This window comes from Cydia strobilella, chromosome 22 (assembly GCF_947568885.1).
Source record: "Cydia strobilella chromosome 22, ilCydStro3.1, whole genome shotgun sequence".
NCBI lineage: Eukaryota > Metazoa > Arthropoda > Insecta > Lepidoptera > Tortricidae > Cydia > Cydia strobilella.
The window spans coordinates 2,632,444-2,657,218 of record NC_086062.1 but is presented as its reverse complement, the minus strand read 5'-3'; the positions used below and the strand labels follow the sequence as shown (position 1 = coordinate 2,657,218).

The window sequence follows — 24,775 nt, the reverse complement described above, 5'->3', positions numbered from 1 at the left end:
ATTATGTCTCATTTTCGGAAAGAATGTTGGAATATAGGTTATTTCATTGATCGCAGACGCATTCTTTAGTTATTGTTTTCTTCTGCTATAATCAAATTAAAAGTAATAATATATTATGCAAGGATAAATATAGATACTTACGCGAGAAGGATAACAGTTATAATTTAAACCAATTTAATAAGGAATTATTAAAATGAGCGTAATACAACTTTTTTTACCCGGCTGCGACGTCTAAAAGGTGAGTTATATATAAATATATATTATGTTTTTATCCTGAATAGAAGAAGAAAGACATTTATTCCATAAAGCACACATACACAGGACAATACAATGAAAGAAAAAAGATGTTTAAAAAGAGAATATAAAAATAATAGCAAAAACAAAAACAAAAATTAAATTATTTACACATTAAAAACATAAAAATTACACACGGGTCCAGTAATGAATATACGAGTATGTATACGTGCTTCCTTATTTTATTCTTCATAAGTAATTAATAGCAATTAGTTCTCAGTCTTTATTTCATGACTTTCATGAGTGTGTATTAAAATGATAAAAAATCTTAATAGCGGATTTTGGGCGGAAAAATGTATGTTACCATTTTTTTCTCCTGACCATTTCGGGTGGGGTACCAAAATGAAGGGATTTAAAAATATGATTACAAAAATAAACAACGTACTTACATTATGGCTTCAAATGTTTTTATTAGAAATCGCAGTCGGAGTTAAATGTACAGGGCGGTAAAAAAATAAGTGCATTCCCGTTGCCAGAGGTTTTGGGATTATACTGAGCAACTTTTACTATGGGACCAACCACGAAATCGTGAAAAAAAAAATTACCCTCCCATAATAAACCAGCCAAAATGTATAAAACAGCCAATTTTTTTTCGCGATTTCGGGGTTGGTCCCATAATAAAAATGAAACTATAGGTCTGATCTTCTTGTCTTTAAACTAAGTTCATAAACTATGTGTGACTATTTAACATTAAATCATTTTACGGTTTAGACTCACTTGTTTTAGTCACTCGCGCGACATGTTCTCTAATAGGTCTCCTTTCTCAAGCACTAATAGTGCGAGCAGCGTTCACGACGACCGTGTATTGTGTATGTGTGACTGTTTGTTTCTGAATAAATAAATAAAAAATAAATAAAAGTTGCTCTATAATCCCAAAACCTCCCTGGCAACAGGATTGCACTTATTTTTTAGCCACCGTATATAATTTCGTATTTGTTAACTAAAACGATAATACATCACAAATAACTGTTTAACTAAGGATAATCCTTATAATATAGTCAATATTGTATTTTAAACCACAGAATGAGATCACTGGTATATTTCGACATTTAACAGGATAATTTCAAATGCCAGTGTTACCTTGTGTTGTGTTGGAACTCGTAGTCTGGATCGGGTACGTATTTTTTTAATTATTTTATGTGTATAAGTTACAAACTTCAAGGCTTCAAAACTCACAGAAAACCGACTCAGGTGGTGCGGACACGTGATGCGAAAGGACGAAGAGTACGTTGCCAAAAAAGCTCTGAACCTGCCGGAGAAAAAGAGAGGCCAGGGACGCCCGCCATCAACATGGTGGACCAGCATGACCCAATTACTAAAGAAATAAAACAACGCAAACTAATTGTGTTTGGGGTTGTTACAATTGTCTCGATGAGTAGATACAAAGAGGATATAATAAGATAGAGCGGTACTGTCATAGTAAATTTTGTAACCACTGTAAATTCACTGCCATCTATCGACATACCTACCTACTTTAAAACTAAAAATGAAGATTTATAAAAAAAAAAACGTTAAAATGTATTTAAATATAGATAAATGATTTTTTTATTTGCATTAATTATTTTTATAAGATTTTGACCCATGTTCTTTCACTGATATGCGTTAAAATTATAAATAACAAACGAAACCGTCAACGCCCTCTATACGAGAGTAGGCCATAGCTAGTAGCGCTGTCTGATCGAGAATCAAATTTTCGTGATTTTCGAGGCACGTCCTCCTTAGACTGTATCCATCTATTACGGAGTTATATCTATCTTTGGTAGATATTAGTTGCACAGGCAACTAGCTCCTTTCCACAGGGAAAGAAAGGTACAGTCAGCGATAAAAGCTTGTACCAAAAATGAAATGTTTGGCAAAAACTTATGGCCAAACGGCGGTAAAGAGGGGAGGCCATTGGCCCGCAGTTGGACACTCTTATAAGCTAGAAAAAAATGCAAAACATTTTATTTATAGGCAAAACATTCAGCTAAAACCCTTGTGTGTAGAATAGCACACAATTATTAATTTTATTATTATTGTTTGGCATATGTAAATATTTTCTGGATTAAATAATTTCATTCATTCATTCATTCATTCATAGCGTACAGTTAAAAATTGTACAGTCAAGTAAAAATGGGTGCACTCATCATACTCAAAAATATGTCCCATAGCTCTTATGTCAGCGTATTAAGAACATGAGACAGTTATCTCGCCAATTGCAGCACTTGCTCGTAACGTGGAACACACTTGTGTTGAAAAACACTTTCATGTTCTAACATAACATACAGTAGGTACAGGTAATAGTCAGGTCTTGAAAGGTGACCTAGGTAGTTTTTCCTGCTCGCACATACGCAGAAAGAGTAGGACAGACAGTCTTGGAAGGTCGTTTCACTTAGTCATAAGTCATACCTGGAATTCGCGCCTACACGGGCAGTGATTGAATAATATATACAGACAAGCGCACTAAAAAGGGGCTTGCTGTAAGATTTTCTTAGACAGTATGATTTGACACAAGATTATTTAAGACAAGTCTTCGATTTTTAAAGTCCAATTCTAATTTTAAATCATAGACATAGTATATACAAGTAGTTATAGACGCGCCACCGAGCGACCGGGGGTAAGAGAAAGAATATTCATATAAAATTTGGGCAGCATAGGGTTTTTTTCTCTTTCACTTATAAATTTCGGTATTTCGTCATCGCCTCCTACCTATGATGCCACCCGGTCGGCGATAAGGACAAAGTATGGCACTATTTTCTCTTTCCTCTTATAGGAATCGCAATAAGACTATCTTTCTCTATCAAAGAGTGTCAGGCCCTTGTTTTAAACAGTTATTTGTGCAACAAGAGAGCAAAATTCGCTGTTTCTGCGATTGCTAATTTTGGGTCTAACAAGCCAATGATTCTATAATAGAGTTGTTTCTGTAGCTCTAACGTATTCGAGCGATAGAGATGCAAATAGTCAAAAGAACAATATTTACGTGGTTATTAGGGTTCCGTACCCAAAGGGTAAAAACGGGACCCTATTACTAAGACTCCGCTGCCCGTCTGTCCGTCTGTCTGTCTGTCACCAGGCTGTATCTTTTTCACTTCACACTTTGCAAACTCTACGAATATAACTCAAACTTTACTTCACTCACACCTTGCCTGCTCTGTCTCGAGTCCGAATCATTTATAACTCAAGTGATAAAAATACTTTAAAATCTGAGAATTCTTAGCAAATTTCGCAGAATAGACCATGAGATCATTATTGTTTGCCAAAACTGCATGATAGTTATTTCGAAATAGATCTTATAACTGGGGCGTGAAGGTTGAAAATGTCTTGAGATAACAGAAAATACAACGCTAAGGAGCGTCATGACTTTATTATGACGGATTTCTAAAATGGGTAGTCTTCAGTAGAAATTACTTACACTACAAATACTACAAATACTTATATAAATAAATTGCACTGTAAAGCAATAAAAACCGGCCAAGTGCGAGTCGGACTCGCGCACTAAGGGTTCCGTAACATTACGTAAAAAACGCCAAAAAAAATCACGGAGCCCCACTTAAATATTTGTTTTATTCTGTTTTTAGTATTTGTTGTTATAGCGGCAACAGAAATACATCATCTGTGAAAATTATAACTGTATCACGGTTCATGAGATACAGCCTGGTGACAGACAGACGGACAGACGGACAGAGGACACCCTAAAAATTTCAAGTTTTAGAGGACTATAACGTCATCCGTCAAGGGAGTCCGTCTAAGCTAACTTCTGCACCGATTTGAATATAACAGTGAGGTAGTGCTAGTAACTACTTTCATAAAACAATGTTATGCTCAGATTATTTTGAACACCTAACCGGCTTAGCTACTTCTGCAGCGAGCTTTAAAATTTTATCGCCAGCCCCTCGGTCACCAGTTACGTCAACCAGACGCTTCGCGATTTCTGCAAACAACCTGTGCGCGCTGGGACCCCATGGACCTAGAGTTTCAACTCCAAATTGTACAAAAAGGTACTCTCTACCGACTTACTGAGGCTCTTACTTACAGTGTGTCACATTTCTCCAATTATTTTTAAATTACACCCAACTAATACAGACTTGAAGGAACTGTCACTGTCATCATCATTCGAAGCGAGAGGTATAGCTTAATAGACTAGCTATTATGCACGACAGTGGCGCCCACTGCTTATTTGACATGACAGAAGTCACATAGTATAAAAAGGAACTAAAGTTTTTATTCCTTTAGCTTTTATTACCCTCACCACTTACTAAGTTAATATGTAATTATGTATAGAGCCAACATGCGTTGGCGGAACTCCGTTAAATCATGACGTAGTAAAAAACTCATCGTTTTTTATCCTTAAACTGGTTCACTGACTGAATCAGTACGACATCGACATATTGACTATTTTTAGATCTTATCTCGGTGCATTAAAGTTCAATAATGGTCAATACCTTGTCGATGTAGTACTAAGCAATATAGTAAACATAATTGAATTATATAAGACCTTATCCTTTTGAAATAAGATTGATGAATGGTTAGGTTCTTTAGCGAATGTAGTCATACTCCGGGCCTGAGTCACCAGCGCGCTCATCCAATGACTTATCACAGTATCAACACGGCTTTCGTATAGAACGGTGTTCGTATTAAATTATTTGATATTAAAACTTTAGTGATAAAAAGTTTAAACTGTAACAAAGTTTAAAGTGAAGTGCACATATCTCGTTGGATTTTTATACGAATCATACTATTATTATAGGTATGTTGATTATTATGAATGTATGATATATTATTTAAAACAAAGACGTTTAAAGATCTTTTGTTATGATAATCTGCGTATTTTTAATGCAGGTTGGAGACTTGGTGTCTTGATTTATTATATTGCAAGTTATAAAAAAGTTTTTTAAGTTTAATGACGCCTTAAAAGTTTCATTTTTAAAAACTTGGAAGACGTATTTTTAAATCAAATTATTATAAATTGTAACTTAATTTACCACTTATCTTCTTTTTACCCAACAGTGCAGGACAAGGTTTAGATCATAATATTATTCAGTAATGTTAATTAAGTAGTTTTTTTTAATTCAAAAGACGAAAATTGCCACTTAAATCTATATTGTATAAAATGTACAAGTTTAGAAGTGTAAAAAATTATGTCTATTAAGTACTTTATTGGATTTCGTTATATAGGGTTAAAGACTATTTTTATTTGTCTCAAAATAAATATGTGCCATTTTCAACCAAAAGAGTACTTATTCTCGCTTGTCAGTAAGGCGCTATTTCCATATAGCCTCATTTAGAAATCAACCTTATCGACAAGCGACAATGTGGTACCTTTTGGTTGAAAATGGCACATATTACATTTCACTTATTGAGATAGGTCGATACATACAAAAAAATTGTAGGCTAGTTTATTTCCTTATAGTAATCGAATAAAACTATATTTTAAATAATTATAATTTATAATTGTCTGAATTGCCTTCGTTATAATGGTATGCGAGTTGTCAAAATGCGGGTTGAAGGCTTTTAGTCTTATCGTATGAATTATGAGAAAGTTGTTTCAAGACTTTCAAGTTAAGAGCTAAACTCCGATACCATTGTGGCCTTATCTGCAAAGAAACTTATATTTCTATAAATATTATATTTAGATATAATAGTTATAGAAACATAAGCCAAGGAGGTATTGATTGTAGAAGAAGTCGTGCTTCAAGTTTGACAGCTGATGTAAATGGCTTTGTAGTTATGTGGGCATATTTTTTTTTACAACTGTGTAAAAAAAAAAGGCCGCTTAACTTAATATACTAACGGCACCGAGCCGTATAGCGCCATCTACAATAGATGCCAAAAGTACGCAAGATTTTTTTAAAGACTACTACCCTTCTACAATAACAAACTGTGTCCAAATGAAAACATACATTTCTTGTCATAGAAGTTAGAACTAGACATATTGTCAGTCGACCTGTGTACATTCTGAACCGACCATCAAAAAGGAGGTCATACATAGGCAGGGTCAGGTGGGGTAAATATAAGCCACGGGTAAAAATAAGACTAAGTTTTTTAGCACTCAAAAGTCTCAAAAACTTATTCTACTTCATTCCTTTTCCATTGAAAAAGAAGCCTTGTATTTTGAAGTTCTTTTTAAGTGGAATAGGAATGAAATATAATACGTTTTTGAGCTGTAAAAACTTAGTCTTACTTTTACCCGTGTCATATATTTACCCCACTTGACCTACATGAAATATTTATATATTTTTAAGAGATAAAATGGATGCGGAAAAATAAAGGCACGATAATTCCTTTTAATTATGTTTTATTTCAAATATTTCTCTCATGAAAATAACTGTTTACTTAAAAGAAAAAGAAACACTTCGATTTGTTACCCTATTATGCTACATATATATGTATTGTAAACGTGGAAACTTAGTGTTTAAATAAATTACCAGTTACTTTACCATAACTATTGGCACTAGGGTAGTCACTTTCGATTAACTAACATGGAAACTGGAAATACGGGAACCACTGACTCGTATTGAAATAGCGTGTAATAAAATAACTACAGAAAGAGAAATTAACTATTAAGCATAGCAATTAAGCAAATATTGACATTGAATTTATTATTGTAATTATTTATACCACATACATATACAAAAAATCTCTCTAACCAATTATTAATAATAGCATGCATGGCCTGTAAATGAAATTTAAATGTAATTTAGTAATAAGCTAGATATAAGACAATTTGTGTGCCCTGACAGGTTGTCATGGAAGCTTCCTGTATAACTTCAATAACATCTCATGTACATGACTTTTACAAATAAACATCTTATCTTATCTTACATGTATATTCTATGTATGGTATAACATAATCATTAAAAAGCTGACATCACAAAACAGTTCGCCATCATTTTAGTCGTCATCAGCAGTTTCACTTTAGAATTGGCTATAAAAATTAGCGATTTTGACTTATTCACAGTGTGAGTAGTGGTAACTGCTATAAATGCCCCTAATTTTAGGTATCTACGTCAAACGGTTTCCGAAAAAAGGCGTTTAACCGATTTTCAAGACACAAGTGATCGACACAAGTGGACATATCGCTCGTGTACAAAATTTTGTACGGATAATAAACAAATTATTAAGGTTTTCCCATGATATTTGAATAATGCTCTCGATTTCTCCAGGAACTCATCATCAGATTTTGACCTGCTTCAAAATCACATGATTTTTTTAATGCGGTATAGCCGTCTTCGAGAAATTGAGGAACCAGAGTTACAGTACTTATAACGTATGGAGCCAAACAGCGTTATCTATGTCGGCGGCAGATCGTAAAATCAGGCCGATCGTGAAATTCCATACATATCGTGATCATGAAACGTGAAGATCCTTGTCTCGATCCCTGAGTCGACGGAACGGAGCCCCGTCACGCGGGGCTCCTATTTCATGACAGTTTTCCCTTCGGGCATCTGAAGCAAGAGCAACCTACCTACCTATATATTGGTGACTACAGTTAAAACATTACAATATGCCTGATCTTACGATCGCCCGCCGACATATACATATAATACAATCAATAAATCATTACCTTAGGTTAGAAATAAAACATACAAATGATACAAGATTAGACCCATACTGCCCTATATGAGGTACGAGCTACTACATAACCGGAACCATATAACTATAAGTCATTCTATTTTAATCAATGTTTTGTTTTCCTTACTCGGCTCACAATGTCAAACATAAGGTACATCGTCCCAGTTAATCAACCAATTGTGAACTTTATTGCAACAACTTAAGGGACCTTTAGTTTAGTGTTGCTGTACTATTGTTGACACAGGTTGATCATTTTTCGACCTTGTTCCAACGTTATAAGAGCTACCAATGATCAGTAGCGGTAGGCCAGTTATCGTTGTTTAACGCTACCTAAACTGACACAGGATAATACTCTTCCTTTATACTAATTACGAAACCAATATTAATATTACTATGTTAATATGAATCATGTTTACTACCATTTTGTATTTTAGTTCCGCTAGTGATGGTATTATTGGCGATGATTCTGCAGTCTATTATTTTAGGTGTGAGCATTTTTTTATGATATATAGGAGGCAAATGGTTGCCTGATGGTACCTGCTACACTAGAGAAAGAGTTGCAAATGCGTTGTCGACATATAAGATGGGAGTACGCTATTTTATAAGTCCAACAATCTCTTTTGAGTGCCTCGGGCTCCTGCAAGCGTATTTTATGGATGGCCTTAATCCACGTGATAAAATAATCGTCACTTTTTAACACTGCGCGATTGAAAGTGACGGACACTGTCTTTATCATGCTGTCACGTAGACAAGAAAGACCATCATCATACGCGCTGCTATGGAGACATTATTATTTTCTATCGTATTTTCACGGAAACGTTTTTTATTTATATTTCTATTTCAGTCAGTCTCGGTACAAAAAGTTGGTACTGAAGTTGACTGAAGTAGCATGACACATACGAAGGTTTCCGAGAAAATACGATGGAATACAATTATGCACTACATTGTAACGCGTTTTAACATCAAAAAGGGGTAGAGTATGTTCCTCAATTTCTTGAAGACCGACATAAAAAATCATGTGCGTTTAAAGTTGGTCAGGATCTGATGATGGGATCCTGGAAAAAATCGAGGGAACTCTTCAAATATCCTGGGAAAACCTTAATAAGGTTAATGTAGAGATGACAGGTACCCAAGCTATGTGAAAAATACTATAGTATTTTTATGAGCCCGATATTTCTAAATTATTTAAATACCTGTTTCAGATAAGATGTCGTCGTTATCGCTGAAGATAATTCTAGAAGATGGCGCGGTCACGCGCACTATGAAGTTCCCCAACGGCTGCACCGTTGCAGACGCCGTGCAGATTGTGGAGGAGAAAGTTCTTACTGGGGCTGCGGGAAAAGGTACATCTTAACTACCGTAAAATTAGAGTTGTGCATGCTCGTTCACTGAACAGATCACTCCCAACTAGAACAATCTCACAACTGTACCAGCTCGGCTACTTGCAGTCTACGTAACGTAAGCTATGAATTTTGGAGCTAAAGGAACTACAATTATTTGACTGGAACTCTATTCCTAAGCATTCATCAAGTCTGACTTTCTGACGCAAAAAAAATGTCGCCAAACTGGAATAGTGACGAAAAGAGTGCTTCACGTCTAGCTCTGCTAGTCGTTTGCAGAAAACGAAACGAAACGCTATTGTCTTTCCATCACTCTTCCAATGCTTGATTGCCACCGACGTGGTATAAAAAATATATATACGTGCGATAGAGACTGATAGCGTATCGTTTCGTTTCTCTGCGAGTCTCATTTTGGCTAGGCCCCCTCATGTTCCATCTGTTGATAAATCGTTAATCGACTAATTCCATTTAGTTGTTATGAAGATGTATTCAATAGTATTGGCATTTGCTTACAGACTATGGACTCTTCCTAACCTCAGCAGATGATGATCTCTCAGGATGCTGGTTGGAAGACCCTCGCCGTTTAGACTACTACCTACTGAAGGATGGAGACAGCCTGCACTACCGCTGCAGAGTGAGGACCCTCAAGATTAGAATGTTAGATGGTAAGATAATCTTGAAAATTTTCAACAAATCATGTCCTATGTAATGATGATGATAATACTCCTGACTGGTTACGGTTGGTACGCCTTTAGGTGGCTCGCGTAGGTACCCTATCTTCCTGCTGAATATTTGCATTTGAACACGTTAGCACACCAACTCTATGTAGTCTGGCTTCAGCATGTTATGAGCCCACTGGCTGGTGGTTCGAAGAATCATCCTGAAGAACGATTATCATTGCTGAATGACGAGCCTGCACATTAGAATGCTGGATGAGAAGAAACCATTCCGAAACCTTCAGATTAATGGGTTCTGACTTTAGGAAATGAGCTTTCTAGCCATCTATTTATTTATAGCAATAGTGGTAGAGAGAGAAGACGAGGAAACCTAACCCTAATGGTTTAATACTACCCAAAGTGCAGCTGAGAACTTTAAACGTTTTTTTACTTCCAGTCATGAATGCAAAACCGTGAAGTTACCCGACGTACCCGACTTTTACTAACTGTATGAATTAAAGGGGGACGGGTAGTCTATGTCGCGGCGAGATACTCTCGCGCCAATCATGTGCTAGCCCGGCTGTACCGATGTGCCGTCGGAAAGTTTCCAAAATTGCGAAATAACGGAAACTTCTCATATTTTTTATAGGAACCTAAATTCTCCATTTTTTTAATGGAAGTTTCCATTGCTACTTTATATTTTTTTCTGAAATTTCCCAGAACATTTCTTATTCTCAACTTACGCATGTGTAGAGCAGAAGTTAAATCATTTTTAAAACCATAATGTTTTTGTCTGTATTCCAGGATCAGTGAAGACAATGCAGGTGGATGAGAGCAAATCCGTGGAGACCCTAATGATGAACGTGTGCTCCAAGTTGGGGATCACCAACTACGAGGAGTATGGGCTGGTGAGTGACCCTTGATGACGATAAATGATAACAAAAGAATTCTGACCCAATATGATATCAATTGGGTTAATGTAAACCTAAAACAAGCATGTACAAACATCTTATTCCCAAAAACTTTAAGTGTGAGACTACCGTACCTCCAACTCGCTATTGACAAAAATCGGTAGTGTATGCCTATTTCTGCTTTAATCGAAATTAAACTATCGTGAGACATATTTCAAAATATTTAGATCAGTATGCTGTTAGGTTAAAGTATTTCTGCTTTAATTATCTGACCACCTTTTACCTTGATGATAATGATGTGTAGAGACGCCCAGCTAAATACAGCATACACTCCAAACTCCAACTCAACATAGTCGAACGCTTGTCGCGTTGATTTCCCTTCCTTCCTTTTCCTTTAATTTCCTTCCTTGAGTAAGGCCTGTTTAGCAGACTTTCGACTGATATGTTGACGATATCATTGATATTTAGAAACAGGCATATTTTGTAGCTTTCATTCAGGCTTATGCATTAGCTCTGAACCTGAGTAGTAGTAATCACTTTATTGTACCTGCGCAACACACATTCACATACGATTTACAGAAATTTAGGTACAAAGGCAAACTTATTCCTATAAGGGATCTCTTCACACGCTCGAGTAGACGAGTGGAAACTAACTAGCTAGAAAAACTTACGGAATGTACGATAAAATTTGCCAAGAGCTATTGTCGCTACTGAGAGATCAAGTTAAGTATGGAGTTTATAGGGATATGTATGCATTCTTACTTACAAGTTTGTGCAAATTTAGCATGGTCAGAGTCTACCCCTGCCTTGGAAGCATTTATACACTGACCTTAGTCGTTTTATTTGTGCAGCATATAAATTTTGATTTAGAACACGTTTCAATTCGTGGATGCTGGAAATGTAATTCAAACGCGACATTTTCTTAAAAATAAGAAATTTTGATAAAAAATATGTAAATAAGAATAAGTGCCAATGTCATAATTGACATAAAATACCGTATTCCATGTTGACATTGTCTAAATCTGTCAAAATAAAAGGGTATTCGCCACAAGGTATTCACCACTTCATCAACATAAATTTATATTTTGTGCATTCTTATAATTATAAGGCATATAAAAATATATTATACAACTTCCAATTGTTTGCCAAATCTTCACCTAAATCCATTTTTCCTTAGTGCCGCGAAGATGAACCCATGGAGGAGCATTCAGCCACAGGCACCCTGACCTTAAAGAGGAAGCACCAGCATAAGGAGAAGGATGCTGCTCTGCAGCAGCTCAGCAAGAAGCTCAAGACTGATGACAATGGTAAAAATAGCTGTAACATACTGAATTGAAAAGTACTTCTCTATTACGCAGGAACACTACAGCCTACACGTATTTGACTTTGATATCGCCGGGATAAAGTTTGTCCTCGACGTAATTATGACATATGTCTGAATTACAAACTGCTTCTGCACGGAATTGGCGCGGACAGTAGTGCATACAGTACTACGCATTTATGACAGACAATAAAATTATCATAATTTTTCATTTTTCAGTGGAATGGCTGGAACAACAAAAGACTCTCCGAGAGATGGCGGTCGCTCCCACAGAAACGCTCCTTCTGAAGAGACGATTATTTTACTCGGACAGAAAGGTGGACGCGAGAGATCCGGTCCAGTTGAACTTGCTATACGTACAGGCAAGAGATGCGGTACTGGAGGGGAGACATCCTGTCACTGAAGAGCAAGGTGAGTTGTTCATGCATTGCATGTAAGATCCTCCGAGAGATGGAGGTGGCGACTACAGAGACACTCCTTCTAAAGAGACGGCTGTTCTACTCTGATAGAGGTAGACCAAGAAAAATCTGCAGAGATTTAGATAGCACACGCAGTGCCAGTGTTATTTATACGTCATAATTTCATAGAAGCTCGCATAATCGCTTTGACGTTTAACACGTGCACGGCGTGTGCTGTCAAAATCTCTGCAACTTTTCTTGGCCTAAATCTAGCAAGTATGCGGAGAGGGAATACACCATTTTCACACCGTGTAACTGTATCTTAAGTAGGATTTTTTTCTCCTTATTTCACACCGTGTAAAAGGTCATTAGAAATGCGAGATGGCACACGTCATCGGGCCAAAACGTAACTACGATCTAATTTGTCCTATTTGTAAAGTAACCCAGATGAATTGCAAGGTTTTATCACAATTCCTCGCAAAATTATACCTTAAGCCATGAATGAAGATATCATTTATCATTTCTATCTCTAGTGTGTATCGTGGGTACGAAATAAAAATCAACACTAATTATAACAACTATTTATTAACTTACAACCTTACTACCTAGCATCACTGCTCGAAGCATTTAAATTATCATCTTTATTCATTATCTGCTGCAGTTCATAATCCTGCACCACTTGAAATATCTTACTCTTCGCCTGATTCAAATAATACGGACTAAACCTCCTTAGCGTAGATCCTATAGTGATTAGGAATACGTCTATAGGATCAGTTGGGTTTAGATCTTGGAATTGGTTTTGGAAATCTTCCTTCGGTTTCATGGTGTTTATGATTGGTTTGGATTCCTTGGGCTGGTAGGATTCCACGTCGGCGAATACGTCGGATGGTGATATCTCGTCGCAGGGTGTGTCCTAGAAAACAAAAGAAAACATGGGTTTTGAGATACCACAGGGTATTGGGTTAATTAAATATATCGCAGTTGTCTGACCGGTGATTCGACGCAAGAAACCGATCTAACGGTGGTCAATTTTCTCGTACAAGTAACGTACAGTCGGATCAAGCAGTTAGCATGGCATTTGCAATGACAAAGTTTGGAAATGTCAACTCTCTAGTAGACAAGAGTATAATATGTTATTTCGGATATATGTAAATGAAAGTAATGCAGATTATACACCAAGCGTGACCAAAAGGTCATCGAGAGGAGCAAGAGAGAGAGGAACAAAGAATCTTTTGACTTTTTATATATATTTTTACATAATAACTTACATAACAACAATATTATTATTTGACATTCATTTACCACCCGACATTATTTTATACATTATATTTTTAGCTACATTCAGTAAGTAATTGATGTAAATGTTGTAAATAATTGTATATATACCCCGTATTTGCATGTACATGTACTTAACGCAAATAAATAAATAATAATCTGAATCAAGATCTCCTAGGAAGGAATGAACATACCTCTTCGATAAAGTCAGTATATTCCTCATTGCTATTATTAGAGTCCTTAAAGTATGGGATCATGAAGGACATCTCGTCTTCGTATTTGTAGTTATATGAGCGGTGTTGAGGGTTCCGTAGCCGTTCCCGGATCTTACGACGCATCATATCGCGAATGTTGATCCAGCGCGCTTTGCACATTTGGTCTGTAATTTACAAAAACAATGGGATACAAACAAGGGCCTGACACTCTTTGATAGATAAAGATAGTCTTATTGCGATTCCTATAAGAGGAAAGAGAAAATAGTGCCGTGCTTTGTCCTTATCACCGACCGGGTGGCATCATAGGTAGGAGGCGATAGCGAAATACCGAAATGTATAAGAGTGAAAGAGAAAAAATCCTATGCTGCCCAAATTTAATAATATGAAGGCCGTTCCATCGGTTTGCCGCTGTCACTGTCACATTTCGCAAGAAAGAACGGGAAAGAACATACGCGCCAAGTGTCAATTTTGATCGAATTTTGTCGGTTTTTATTTATTTTAAAAACGTTACCTTACAATATCGAAATTCGAAAGCTATAAAATTACTATTTAAGTTAAGATTGTTTTTTCTTCTTTTTTTGTTTATAGTATCACATAATAAATAACCGAGTAAAGTTGGATTAAAAGTCAGAGTTAGAGGTTACTTTGGGAATTAATTGTATCGAGCGAAGTGTCATAATTCGTGTATCGGAAGCTATGATATTACACCAATTTTTGTGAACATGTACCCTGGAAGGGTGTAGCAACATAAGTACTTAATACTAAAAACTTAAAACTAAAATAATTAACTTACAATAAAATTAATTGTTTTAACATTACTATTTATATGTATATTATATGCTTTGTATTACTAGGGCCACTTATCATTCAAGAACTCTGTTATATCGTAATACACTTTGTTCACTAGCATGTTTTTAAATGATATTAAAGATAATATAGTCAAGAGCTACATATATTTTTTCCGTGTCTACGAATATCAACGCCTCTTAGAAAAACATGATCATATAAGGAGATTTTTCGCCTTCTGGCTCAGGGAACCTTTTATATGAATATTCTTTCTCTTACCCCCGGTCGCTCGTTGGCGCGTCTATAACTACTTGTATATACTATGTCTATGGATACAATGGAATACGCAGGCTAACAGGCTGATTAAGAGTTTTGAATGATTCACGGTTAGTTTCACTAGACTTATATTGACCGGGATATAGACCGTGATTACCGTGATCGTGATATCGGGAGCTCAAAAACAATACAAAAGGTAATCACCGTCTATATCCCGGTGAATATAAGTCTAGTAACAGGTGATTTATTTAAACTTTCAAAATTTCTACATTTAAATCTGAAACCTTAAAATCCTAAACGGTTCGCGTATGAATAATGGGGTTGGCCGGTCGGAGTATTTAGCAGACGGCGGCAGTATAGCTTGCCCGGTCAATCCCTAGAATAGTGTATTTTTTTATGGAATTTTATGGCCTGGATGCCAGCCCTTTAAGCCAAATCTCATAGAAAAAACCGGCCAAGTGCGAGTCGGACTCGCGCACCGAGGGTTCCGTACTTTTTAGTATTTGTTGTTATAACGGCAACAGAAATACATCATCTGTGAAAATTTCAACTGTCTAGCTATCACGGTTCATGAGATACAGCCTGGTGACAGACAGACAGACGGACAGACAGACAGCGGAGTCTTAGTAATAGGGTCCCGTTTTTACCCTTTGGGTACGGAACCCTAAAAAGGGGCAAGCTATGATGGCGCCAACTATGCAAAACTTTGACAGTTGTCAACCCCATTCTGTAAACATGAAAATAATTATGTAAATATGAGCATACAGATATTTTATTAATATTACCTAGGACATTCTTACACAAATTGAGTAAGCCCCGCAGTAAGCTCAAAAACTATATCTATAAATAGGTAAGTAGAAAGCATTCATACTTAGAAAAAAATGGGATTCAAACCCAGGACCATCTATTCTACTTCACAGACACGGGCACTACCGACTACCGACCATTCACGCTATAATTTTATAACTATATTATTATCTTTGTTTACATAACAAACACCGCCAAATGTGAGATTTTTGTCTAAAAGAATAAAACATGAGTCACGAAAAGTATGTTTTTTTTCATACATACATACATACAAAAATAAATACAGTTTGACCATGCTAACTTGGCTGCGATTTTGATAGCACAGACTGTGCAAGTGTTATTTTAAACGTCATAATTTCATAGACGTTTGTCGTTTGAAATAACACTTGCTTGCACAGTCAAAATCGCTGCCGACTTAGCTTGGTCTAAAGGGACCCACTGACTATCAGTCCGCCGGACGATATCGGCCTGTCAGTTAGAACAAAAAATTGACAGTTCCGAACAACTGACAGGCCGATATCGTCCGGCGGACTGATAGTCAGTGGGCCCCTTAACTATGAGATACCTACTTACCGGATCTGTTAAGGGCATCCCCAATCTTCTGCCAAACTACTTCTCTAGCATCAAAATCCAAATATCTCGGATGTTTAGTGTTATACAATATAGAGTTCTCTTTCACTAAAGCTAACAATTTCAAGTCCAAACTCTTGTTAAAAGGCAAAGGCATTTTCAACAAATTCCGTTATTCATTCGTTTCGAACGCGGTTTTCAACTCTTTTATTTTGAATTTCGAACACCGGTTCAATTCTTGCGTCCTTTTGACATTGGGCGCGAAGCGGTGCGTGCAATCTTCGGGACTGTAACGGGACGACTGGCGGGGCGAGTGGGCGACGGGACGAGCGCGGACGGAGCGGCAACGTCGCACGGAGCGCGTACGATATGCGGCAATGAGCGTTAAAGCGGTGGAGTCGCGACTTTTTAGTTTTTACCGATTTGAATAAGTAAAAATTGGATAAGAATTAAATATAAGGCTAGATAGGGATAGAACTCTTTAATAAATACTACATATGTACTATAATTTATAAAGTTTAACTATTTTATTTTGTAGGTAAATATTTTTTTATTATGTAATATAATTAGGTAGGGTAGGTAAGGTACTTACATTACTTAAACTTATTCTCCTGCTACCTTAATGTTAATGTTGTCAGAAAGAAATCGCTTATAGAGACAAATCTGCCTGTTGTTACCTTTATTTACATTGTATTAAGTCTGTTTCTGATGTTGTTTTTAATAAATAATACCTATATAATTATATTCAAAATCGGAGATAAACAAGCTGATTCCACATGAGCATAATTTATTCCGGATGTATAGGTAATTATTTTAACCATTGGTATTTTATTTTGTTATTTTATTTTTTGGTTACCTATCCAAATCCAAATACATAAAAAGTAGGTGGTAAAAATACAAAAGCAAAAATTTTAGACGTACAATAACAGTTAACAGTACGTAGTAACAACCATAAAATAATGCCGTTATATTGTTGTTTATACATACATATAAGAAACAGGAAATATGACGTCATTTTATTAAAAAAACACTAGTAACAAAAAATAACGTCATTAGAAGGAGCCCCACCATCGTAACTCACACGGACCCGGCGCTCGTCACGTGAACGCGACTGAAGCGACGCGATTCACGCGATCGATGCAAAACAAACTCGCAACTCGGAACGCTTCTCTAACAATTAAACTGACTAATAATAAACCTTATCTCCTTGTAATACAGTTTACTAACGATCAGTCAAATGTGCCAATGATAGTACCACTGCTCGAACTCAACTGCGACGAAAACGTCAACTATTACTTACATCGCGTGTTTTGTATCAACGTACGATCAATATTTGCATACTCGGCCAGCAATGTGTGCCGATCTAGAAGTATGATCTTGGTATTAGGTAGATAGCGTTAGGAGTGAAAGTATATTTTTGGATTGCGTTTTGGATTGCGCACTTTCTTCATAGAGTGTAATTTAAGTATTCTATAAACCAGTAATGCAAATAATACTGATTGTTCATGTTATAAAAATCTCTATAATAAAAATACTTGTAATATTATAGAAGTGTACTTATGTGCCTAGGTTCAAGATAAGCTAATAAACATGTTTATATTATGCATATGTAGAAGCAATCAAAATATACACGTTAGATACATTTAACTGCAAAATAATATTCTAAAGATAGCGCTTTGCAAACAATAGTAGGTGTACTTATTTTTTTTTAAATCTCAGTAAGGTTCAAAATGCGTGTTTTTCATAGTCACGATTATTAAAAAATCTGGGTTTTCAAATAAAGAGAGACATACATTTCTGTCCCGATTCGTATTCTCTATCTAACATTTAGGACATGCATTGCCATAATTTGGTTCCCGAAAACCTAGTCATAACGTCACTTGCTCAGTTTGATGTTTCATTTCATTCCCAAGAACTTGCAGCTCAGTTTCATATTTTATAGTTGGTCAAGCAAATCTTGTCAGTAGAAAAAGACGGCAAATTTAAAAAATGTAGGCGCGAAGGGATATCGTCCCATAGAAAATTTGAATTTGGCGCCTTTTTCTACTGACAACAATAGTATCACAATGTTTGTATGGATTCACTGATTCTACTAGGAAGTGTTTGGTTACTTGGTTACTGCTTGGTTAGTGTTTGGTTACTGCTGTTAAGTAAGTAGATGTTAATAGATGAACACTATTATGTCGATGAGTCATCAGAAGTTAGGTGTGTGAAGGTGAGGTAATAACGTTGTTTTAGTGAGTCACATCTTAATTATCAATAATATGTCTTCATCTTATATTATAATAGTAGAGGTATCTTTATAAAATATAATGTATTGCTTATTCGTCATCCGATGCGATGATGATGATGATCGTGATGATGCGATGATGATCCTAATATGTGCGATGATTACGCATTCAATATTTGTGCTCACTAATTTAATAAACTTTTAGTAAATTAATCACCATAATTTTTTTTCATATTATATGAGTGAATTATGGTTATAATTCATAATTCATAATTCATTTATTGCTTATTATCATGTGGTACAAAACAGATGTTACATTAGGGTACGTTCACACATGAACCCTGTTAGGGCACAGCAAGTATTTCTTAAAACTAAACTATAACTAGGTACATAAAATAAATTAACGTATTTATATCAGTAACGCATATATATTATTTTATACTTATTTTATTATATTAATTACTTATTATTTTATTATAATTTTTATTTTATTTTATTATAATCAATTATGTACTTATTTGGGTACTATTTCAATAGGTACATATAAGTATTGATTTATTTTATCTTTATTACACAATTTGTTGTTAAATACATTCCCACAGTAGCATTAATAAGTTTGCATTAAATATATTTTATTTAATTTACCATTCATTCAATATATAATATTATAAGTAGATGTATTTAATTTAAATGTAATGTAGATTATCATTTTAGGTATTTTTATATAATTTAAATTATTATTATTTTATTTGGGCAAAGATTCATCATTCAGGTACTCGTCTATGGAATAATAGCATTTTTTGAGAAGCAAATTTTTTAGTTCCCTCTTGAACACATTGTCTTCGATTACGTTTATAATTTTTTCGGGAAGTTTGTTTGCTACAAGTATGCATCGGTAATAAGGGCCTTTTTTAAACATTTCTAATTTTGTTGGGGGTAGTTGTATTTCAATTTTATTATTTTGCCTTCTTTGCGAGTTAACAACTTTTTTTGTGAATAGATGCGAATTGTTCCTAACAAAGAGTGCCGCTTCCATAATATATATAGAGGGTAACGTGAGAACGTTTAATGCAGCGAAGTGCGGTCGACAACTATCTGGTATATGCGTGTTGGTAAGGTATTCTTGCGATAAGAAAATTTTGAAGCATTGTGGTGACTTGATTATTTTGACGAATATATATTACATTGTTCTTTGGGTGTCCATGTGAAAATGGTGACACATTTTTATGGTTAGAAAAAAAATGTTATATTATATATATATCATTTATATCACATTGGCCCATTATGGAAGTGGCTTAATATATAATTACAATTACTACAAAAATGTATATTGAATTGAATTGAAATAGCCTTTATTCCTAAGTTTCCTGACACATAATTAGGGTTCCGTACCCATAGGGTTAGGGTTGGGACCCCATTACTAAGACTCCGCAGTCCGTCCGTCCGTCTGTCACCAGGCTGCATCTCATGAACCGTGATAGTTGCCGCTATAAAAACCAATACTAAAAACAGAATAAAATAAATATTTAAGTGGGGCTCCCAGCTCCCATACAACAAACGTGATTTTTTGCCGTTTTTTGCGTAATGGTACGAAATAACCCTTTGTGCGCGAGTCCGGCTTGCACTTGGCCGGTTTTTGTCATTTCTATTAAACTCTAACTCGAGCCCGATACAGATTTAACAACTTGTTACGGTTTTGGTCTTATTTTGACACGACCTTGAAGATCGGTCACATTGATTGGTGCATGCAAAATGAATTGAGTCGTGTGTGAGATGTGCGCCACTCACCAAGCCATGCGTCAAGGTCGTATCAGAACCAGTTCAAATCCGTAACATTTTTTAATTAGAATCGGCCTCCATTTTACTACTAGTATAATAATGTAAGTATTTGTTTCATGAACAGCGGTGCAATTCGCCGGAATCCAGTGCCAAGTGCAATATGGGGACTTCCAGGAAGACAAACATAAGCCTGGCTTTATTGAAAAGTAAGTACCTATAGTCTTTAGGTTTTTAAACTTAACTTTATTTCAAAACGGGAACGGGATGCACCATAAACAAAGGATCCGAATGATAATCTACTCTAAGTTTTTTTAATGATATATGATAAACAAACACCGTCGCCTATGAACATCTGCAACACCAGAGAGGTTGCAAGTGCGTTGCCGGCCTTTTTAGATGGGAGTACGCTCTTTTCTTGAAGGTTTGAACGTCGTATCGGCCCGGAAGTACCGTGGGCGCCTGTTCATTCCACAGTTTAGCTGTTCAAAACTCACTATTATTTTAATTCCTAAGGCGATCTTACTATTGTTTTACTATTTATAAAACATTCATCCCCACAGTCTCAGCGAGTTCCTACCCCATATCTACGCGAACTCCTGGGGTATGGAGAAGAAAGTCATCAAAGAACATAAAAAACACTCCGGCCTCACGCAGTTAGAGGCCAAACATCTTTATACCAAGACCGCGAGAGATCTTCCTACATATGGAGTCACTTTCTTCCTCGTTAAGGTTTGTTCTAGTATTATTCTAACCAATAACTATAATGCTTATAAACGAATAAAAAACCGGCCAAGTGCCAGTCGAACTCGCGCACCGAGGGCTCCGTACTTTTTAGTATTTGTTGTTATAGCGGCCACAGGAATACATCATCTGTGAAAATTTCAACTGTCTAGCTATCACGGTTCATGAGATACAGCCTGGTGACAGACAGACAGACGGACAGACGGACAGCGGAGTCTTAGTAATAGGGTCCCGTTTTTACCCTTTAGGTACGGAACCCTAAAAAGCACTCAGTCTTAACCAGTTGAAGGCCAAACATCTGTATTCCAAGACTGCGAGAGACCTACCCACATATGGAGTCACTTTCTTCCTTGTTAAGGGTTAAGTATTAATATTCTTGCCCACACAGGATTTTAAAAGCATAAAAAGCACTAGCTTTACCCAGTTAGAGGACAAACATTTTCTATACCAAGACTGCAAGAGATCTGGCCACTTAACTCTAGAATTCCATTCCAATCAACTGGGGTAGGTACCGAAAATCTGGTCTACGGCGAATATATTAATATTTTTTCCTTAAACCTTAAAAAGCTTAAAAAGGCGTCCAGTGATATCCCCATAAAACTAAGTAGTCTAAACGACAAAACGAAAATATCATAAAATAAAACTATGAAAACGGCAGCCCTTCACCCGTCACCCGTTGACCACGAACGCTGTAAAGGGTTCGAAACGTCGGGATGAATTATAAATGCAATATACGCGATATAATCCGTTTTCATAGTTTTATTTCATGAGTAACTATCTCGGTAACCGAAGACAATACTAAAAATATCATACCTTAGGAATACCTCAGGTAGGTAAGGTATTTATTTAATCGTTGAAGGTAACAAACTTTTATGAATTTCTTTGCAAAACTTATACACCCCTAAACGAGCTACGTGGTACCTAATAATTATACCCAAATTTATCTCTGGCATATAATATTATGTAGGAGATGCAAAAAGGCAAGAAGAAGCTGGTGCCCCGTCTGCTTGGCATCAACGCCTCCTCAATCCTGAGGCTGGACGAGACCACCAAGGAAGTACTCCAAGTCTGGCCTCTCACCCAGGTCAAGACCTACAAGGCTGGGAAAGGGGAGATGTTCACACTAAACTTTGGAGACTACAGGTAAAGGCAAAAGGAGTTACTGTACAACAGTCAAAGCTCCTTTTGAATTTGATTGCGCGAGCATCGAATTTGAAAAATAGTCTATGTTTTTTGAGGTTTTCGGGGGTGCGGACTGGGGATTGATCGATGCAAGCACCTCATGGATTTAGGAACTTTACCTCCTCATTTTAAAATGATATCCCATCCAACACTATAATCAAATAGAATCCTACACCAAGTCAGACGACGCAACGAAGCCACGCTGTTATGTCGTCGCCCAAATCTTTTTTTTTTTTTTTTATGAAATAGGAGGCAAACGAGCAGACGGATCACCTGATGGTAAGCGATTATCGCCGCCCATGGACACCCGCAACACCAGAGGGGTTGTAAGTGCGTTGCCGGCCTTTAAGATGGGAGTACGCTCTTTTCTTGAAGGTTTGAAAGTCATATCGGTCCGGAAATACCGCAGGCGACAGTTCATTCCACAGTTTAGCTGTGCGAGGCAGGAAGTTTCTAGAGAAACGCACAGTTGAGGACTGCCAACCATCTAAGTGGTAAGGATGGTAATGTTGTCGCGTAGGGCGATGGCGAAAAGAAGCGGCAGGGATTAATCCGAACAATTCCTCGGAGCACTCCCCGTTATACACGCGATAGAAAATGCAGAGCGAGGCCACATCTCTACGCAGCGCCAAGGAGTCAAGCCGTTCCGAAATACGCTGGCAGTCGACAATCTACTTAAATTGTATTTTGTTATTATTTGTGTTTTCTCGTATCTTTCTATTTTTATTTGCTTTGTAGTTCGTAGTGCCTTAGTAGTAATACGACATAACTAATTTGAATAATAAAATAAAATAAACCGGCCAAGTGTGAGTCGGACTCGCGCACCGAGGGTTCCGTACTTTTTAGTATTTGTTGTTATAGTGGCAACAGAAATACATCATCTGTGAAAATTTCAATTGTCTAGCTATCACGGTTCATGAGATACAGCCTGGTGACAGACAGACGGACAGACGGCCAGACGGACAGCGGAGTCTTAGTAATAGTTTTCCGTTTTTTACCCTTTGGGTACGGAACCCCAAAAGTAATGTACCCATTGCTTTCAGCGAAAAAGAATACTGCGTAAAAACAAACGACGCGTACCGCATCAGAGACATTCTTCAGGGCTACATCGACCTGATCCGCAAGAGAATGGAGGGGGCCTTTAACAACTCGGGGACCGAATCAGGCATCATACATCAGGCCACTGTGGAGAGCGGGAAGTGCGTAACTTATTCATCTCTCACCTTTTTCATTAGTACTAGATTAGTAGTATACGGTTCCAGTGTGCCATAGACATAGTATATACAAGTAGTTATAGACGCGCCACCGAGCCACCGGGGGTAAGAGAAAGAATATTCATATAAAATTTGGGCAGCATAGGATTTTTCTCTTTCGCTCTTATAAATTTCGGTATTTCGCCATCGCCTCCTACCTATGATGCCACCCGGTCGATGATAAGGACAAAGCATGGCACTATTTTTTCTTTCCTCTTATAGGAATCGCAATAAGACTATTTTTCTCTATCAAAGATGTATGCTGCCCAAATTTTATATGAATATTCTTTCTCTTACCCCCGGTCGCTCAGTGGCGCATCTATAGTGAATTCATGATTCAAAGAAAGACAACAAAAATAATTTTAGCTCTTTTTATACTGATAGACTTAGAAGCTTTTAAAGTTAAATTGAACTTGGGTTGGACAACAAACTATAAAAACTTTCCCCAGACGCGCTTTAGGATTTTTAGGAAAACTTTACTCTGATATCTTTTTACAGAGGTTCCACGATTGAGGTGGTGTCACACTCAGCACAAAAAACAGTGGAGACTTCTTTTGTCGGACCTAGCAAAATTATTACAGCAGAACCAGGTAATAATATTCTTAGAACTTGATTGTACAGTCAGTTTCCTAGTATCCACTTTTCTATAAAGCTAGTATGGCGAAGTGGCATTGAGGCACTCACTGTACTAGAAGTACAGTCTAGAATGAATTCGTGCTTTGAATTTGGCTAATGAAGATTGCTATATGGCTATACTTTGAGCAGTAATTTTGGTTACGAAAAGGTGACGTTTGATAACATTTACCACAAAATATATAGCGCCGCACATCTCCATCTTCTTTAATTGTCAAATTCGGGAGCACGTCTTTTTCTTCTTTACAAATGTTATACCTACATAGCAATGTGCCAAAGAAAATTTTCAAAAATTGCAATGTTCCCATGAAACGTTCTCGGTATTTTTTTCTGCGCGTTTATTACCAAACCTTCTTACAGTTAGTTTCAATTTCTATGACACTTGAAATAGACGGAAATGATTGATGTAAATGTTAAAAGAAACTATCGTCAACAGATAATACGAGTAGTCCCTAATGAAGTGAAGTGAAATGATTATGATTATATGGCTTTTTTTTTCAGTTGATTGTATTTTTATTTTAATATTTTATTAAATTGTGATATATGGATTCCGAATT

The 24,775-nt window shown here is 36.5% G+C and overlaps 2 protein-coding genes across 3 annotated transcripts in view; one reads left to right on the top strand and one right to left on the bottom strand.

Annotated features, from left to right (window-relative positions):
• Positions 1-5,003: 5,003 nt before the first annotated feature.
• The window catches only part of LOC134751376 (talin-1-like), a 72,495-nt gene continuing 52,723 nt past the window's right edge, over positions 5,004-24,775 (top strand). For both annotated transcript variants that reach the window (XM_063686732.1, XM_063686731.1), the window contains exons 1-11: positions 5,004-5,020; positions 9,048-9,188; positions 9,701-9,850; positions 10,646-10,749; positions 11,930-12,059; positions 12,293-12,484; positions 20,534-20,615; positions 20,970-21,138; positions 22,118-22,293; positions 23,376-23,531; positions 24,084-24,175. In XM_063686732.1, the coding sequence (XP_063542802.1) occupies positions 9,053-9,188; positions 9,701-9,850; positions 10,646-10,749; positions 11,930-12,059; positions 12,293-12,484; positions 20,534-20,615; positions 20,970-21,138; positions 22,118-22,293; positions 23,376-23,531; positions 24,084-24,175 (1,387 nt within the window). In that variant the 5' untranslated portion in view covers positions 5,004-5,020; positions 9,048-9,052. The remainder of the gene's footprint in view (positions 5,021-9,047; positions 9,189-9,700; positions 9,851-10,645; positions 10,750-11,929; positions 12,060-12,292; positions 12,485-20,533; positions 20,616-20,969; positions 21,139-22,117; positions 22,294-23,375; positions 23,532-24,083; positions 24,176-24,775) is intronic.
• LOC134751579 (uncharacterized) lies at positions 13,038-16,794 on the bottom strand. Its single transcript, XM_063687055.1, has 3 exons — positions 16,404-16,794; positions 13,941-14,125; positions 13,038-13,384 (listed from the first exon to the last, which is right to left on the bottom strand). The coding sequence occupies exons 1-3, from the start codon at positions 16,555-16,557 to the stop codon at positions 13,073-13,075; spliced, it is 651 nt and encodes a 216-aa protein (XP_063543125.1). The 5' UTR covers positions 16,558-16,794; the 3' UTR covers positions 13,038-13,072.

Bases quoted from the DNA above. Each gene is read 5' to 3' on its own strand.
- LOC134751579 (XM_063687055.1), bottom strand. From the start codon at position 16,557: ATGCCTTTGCCTTTTAACAAGAGTTTGGACTTGAAATTGTTAGCTTTA. The intron at 14,126-16,403 runs GTAAGTAGGTAT...TGTAAATTACAG, and splicing joins GGATGCCCTTAACAGATCCG to ACCAAATGTGCAAAGCGCGC. The intron at 13,385-13,940 runs GTATGTTCATTC...TTTGTTTTCTAG, and splicing joins ATACTGACTTTATCGAAGAG to GACACACCCTGCGACGAGAT.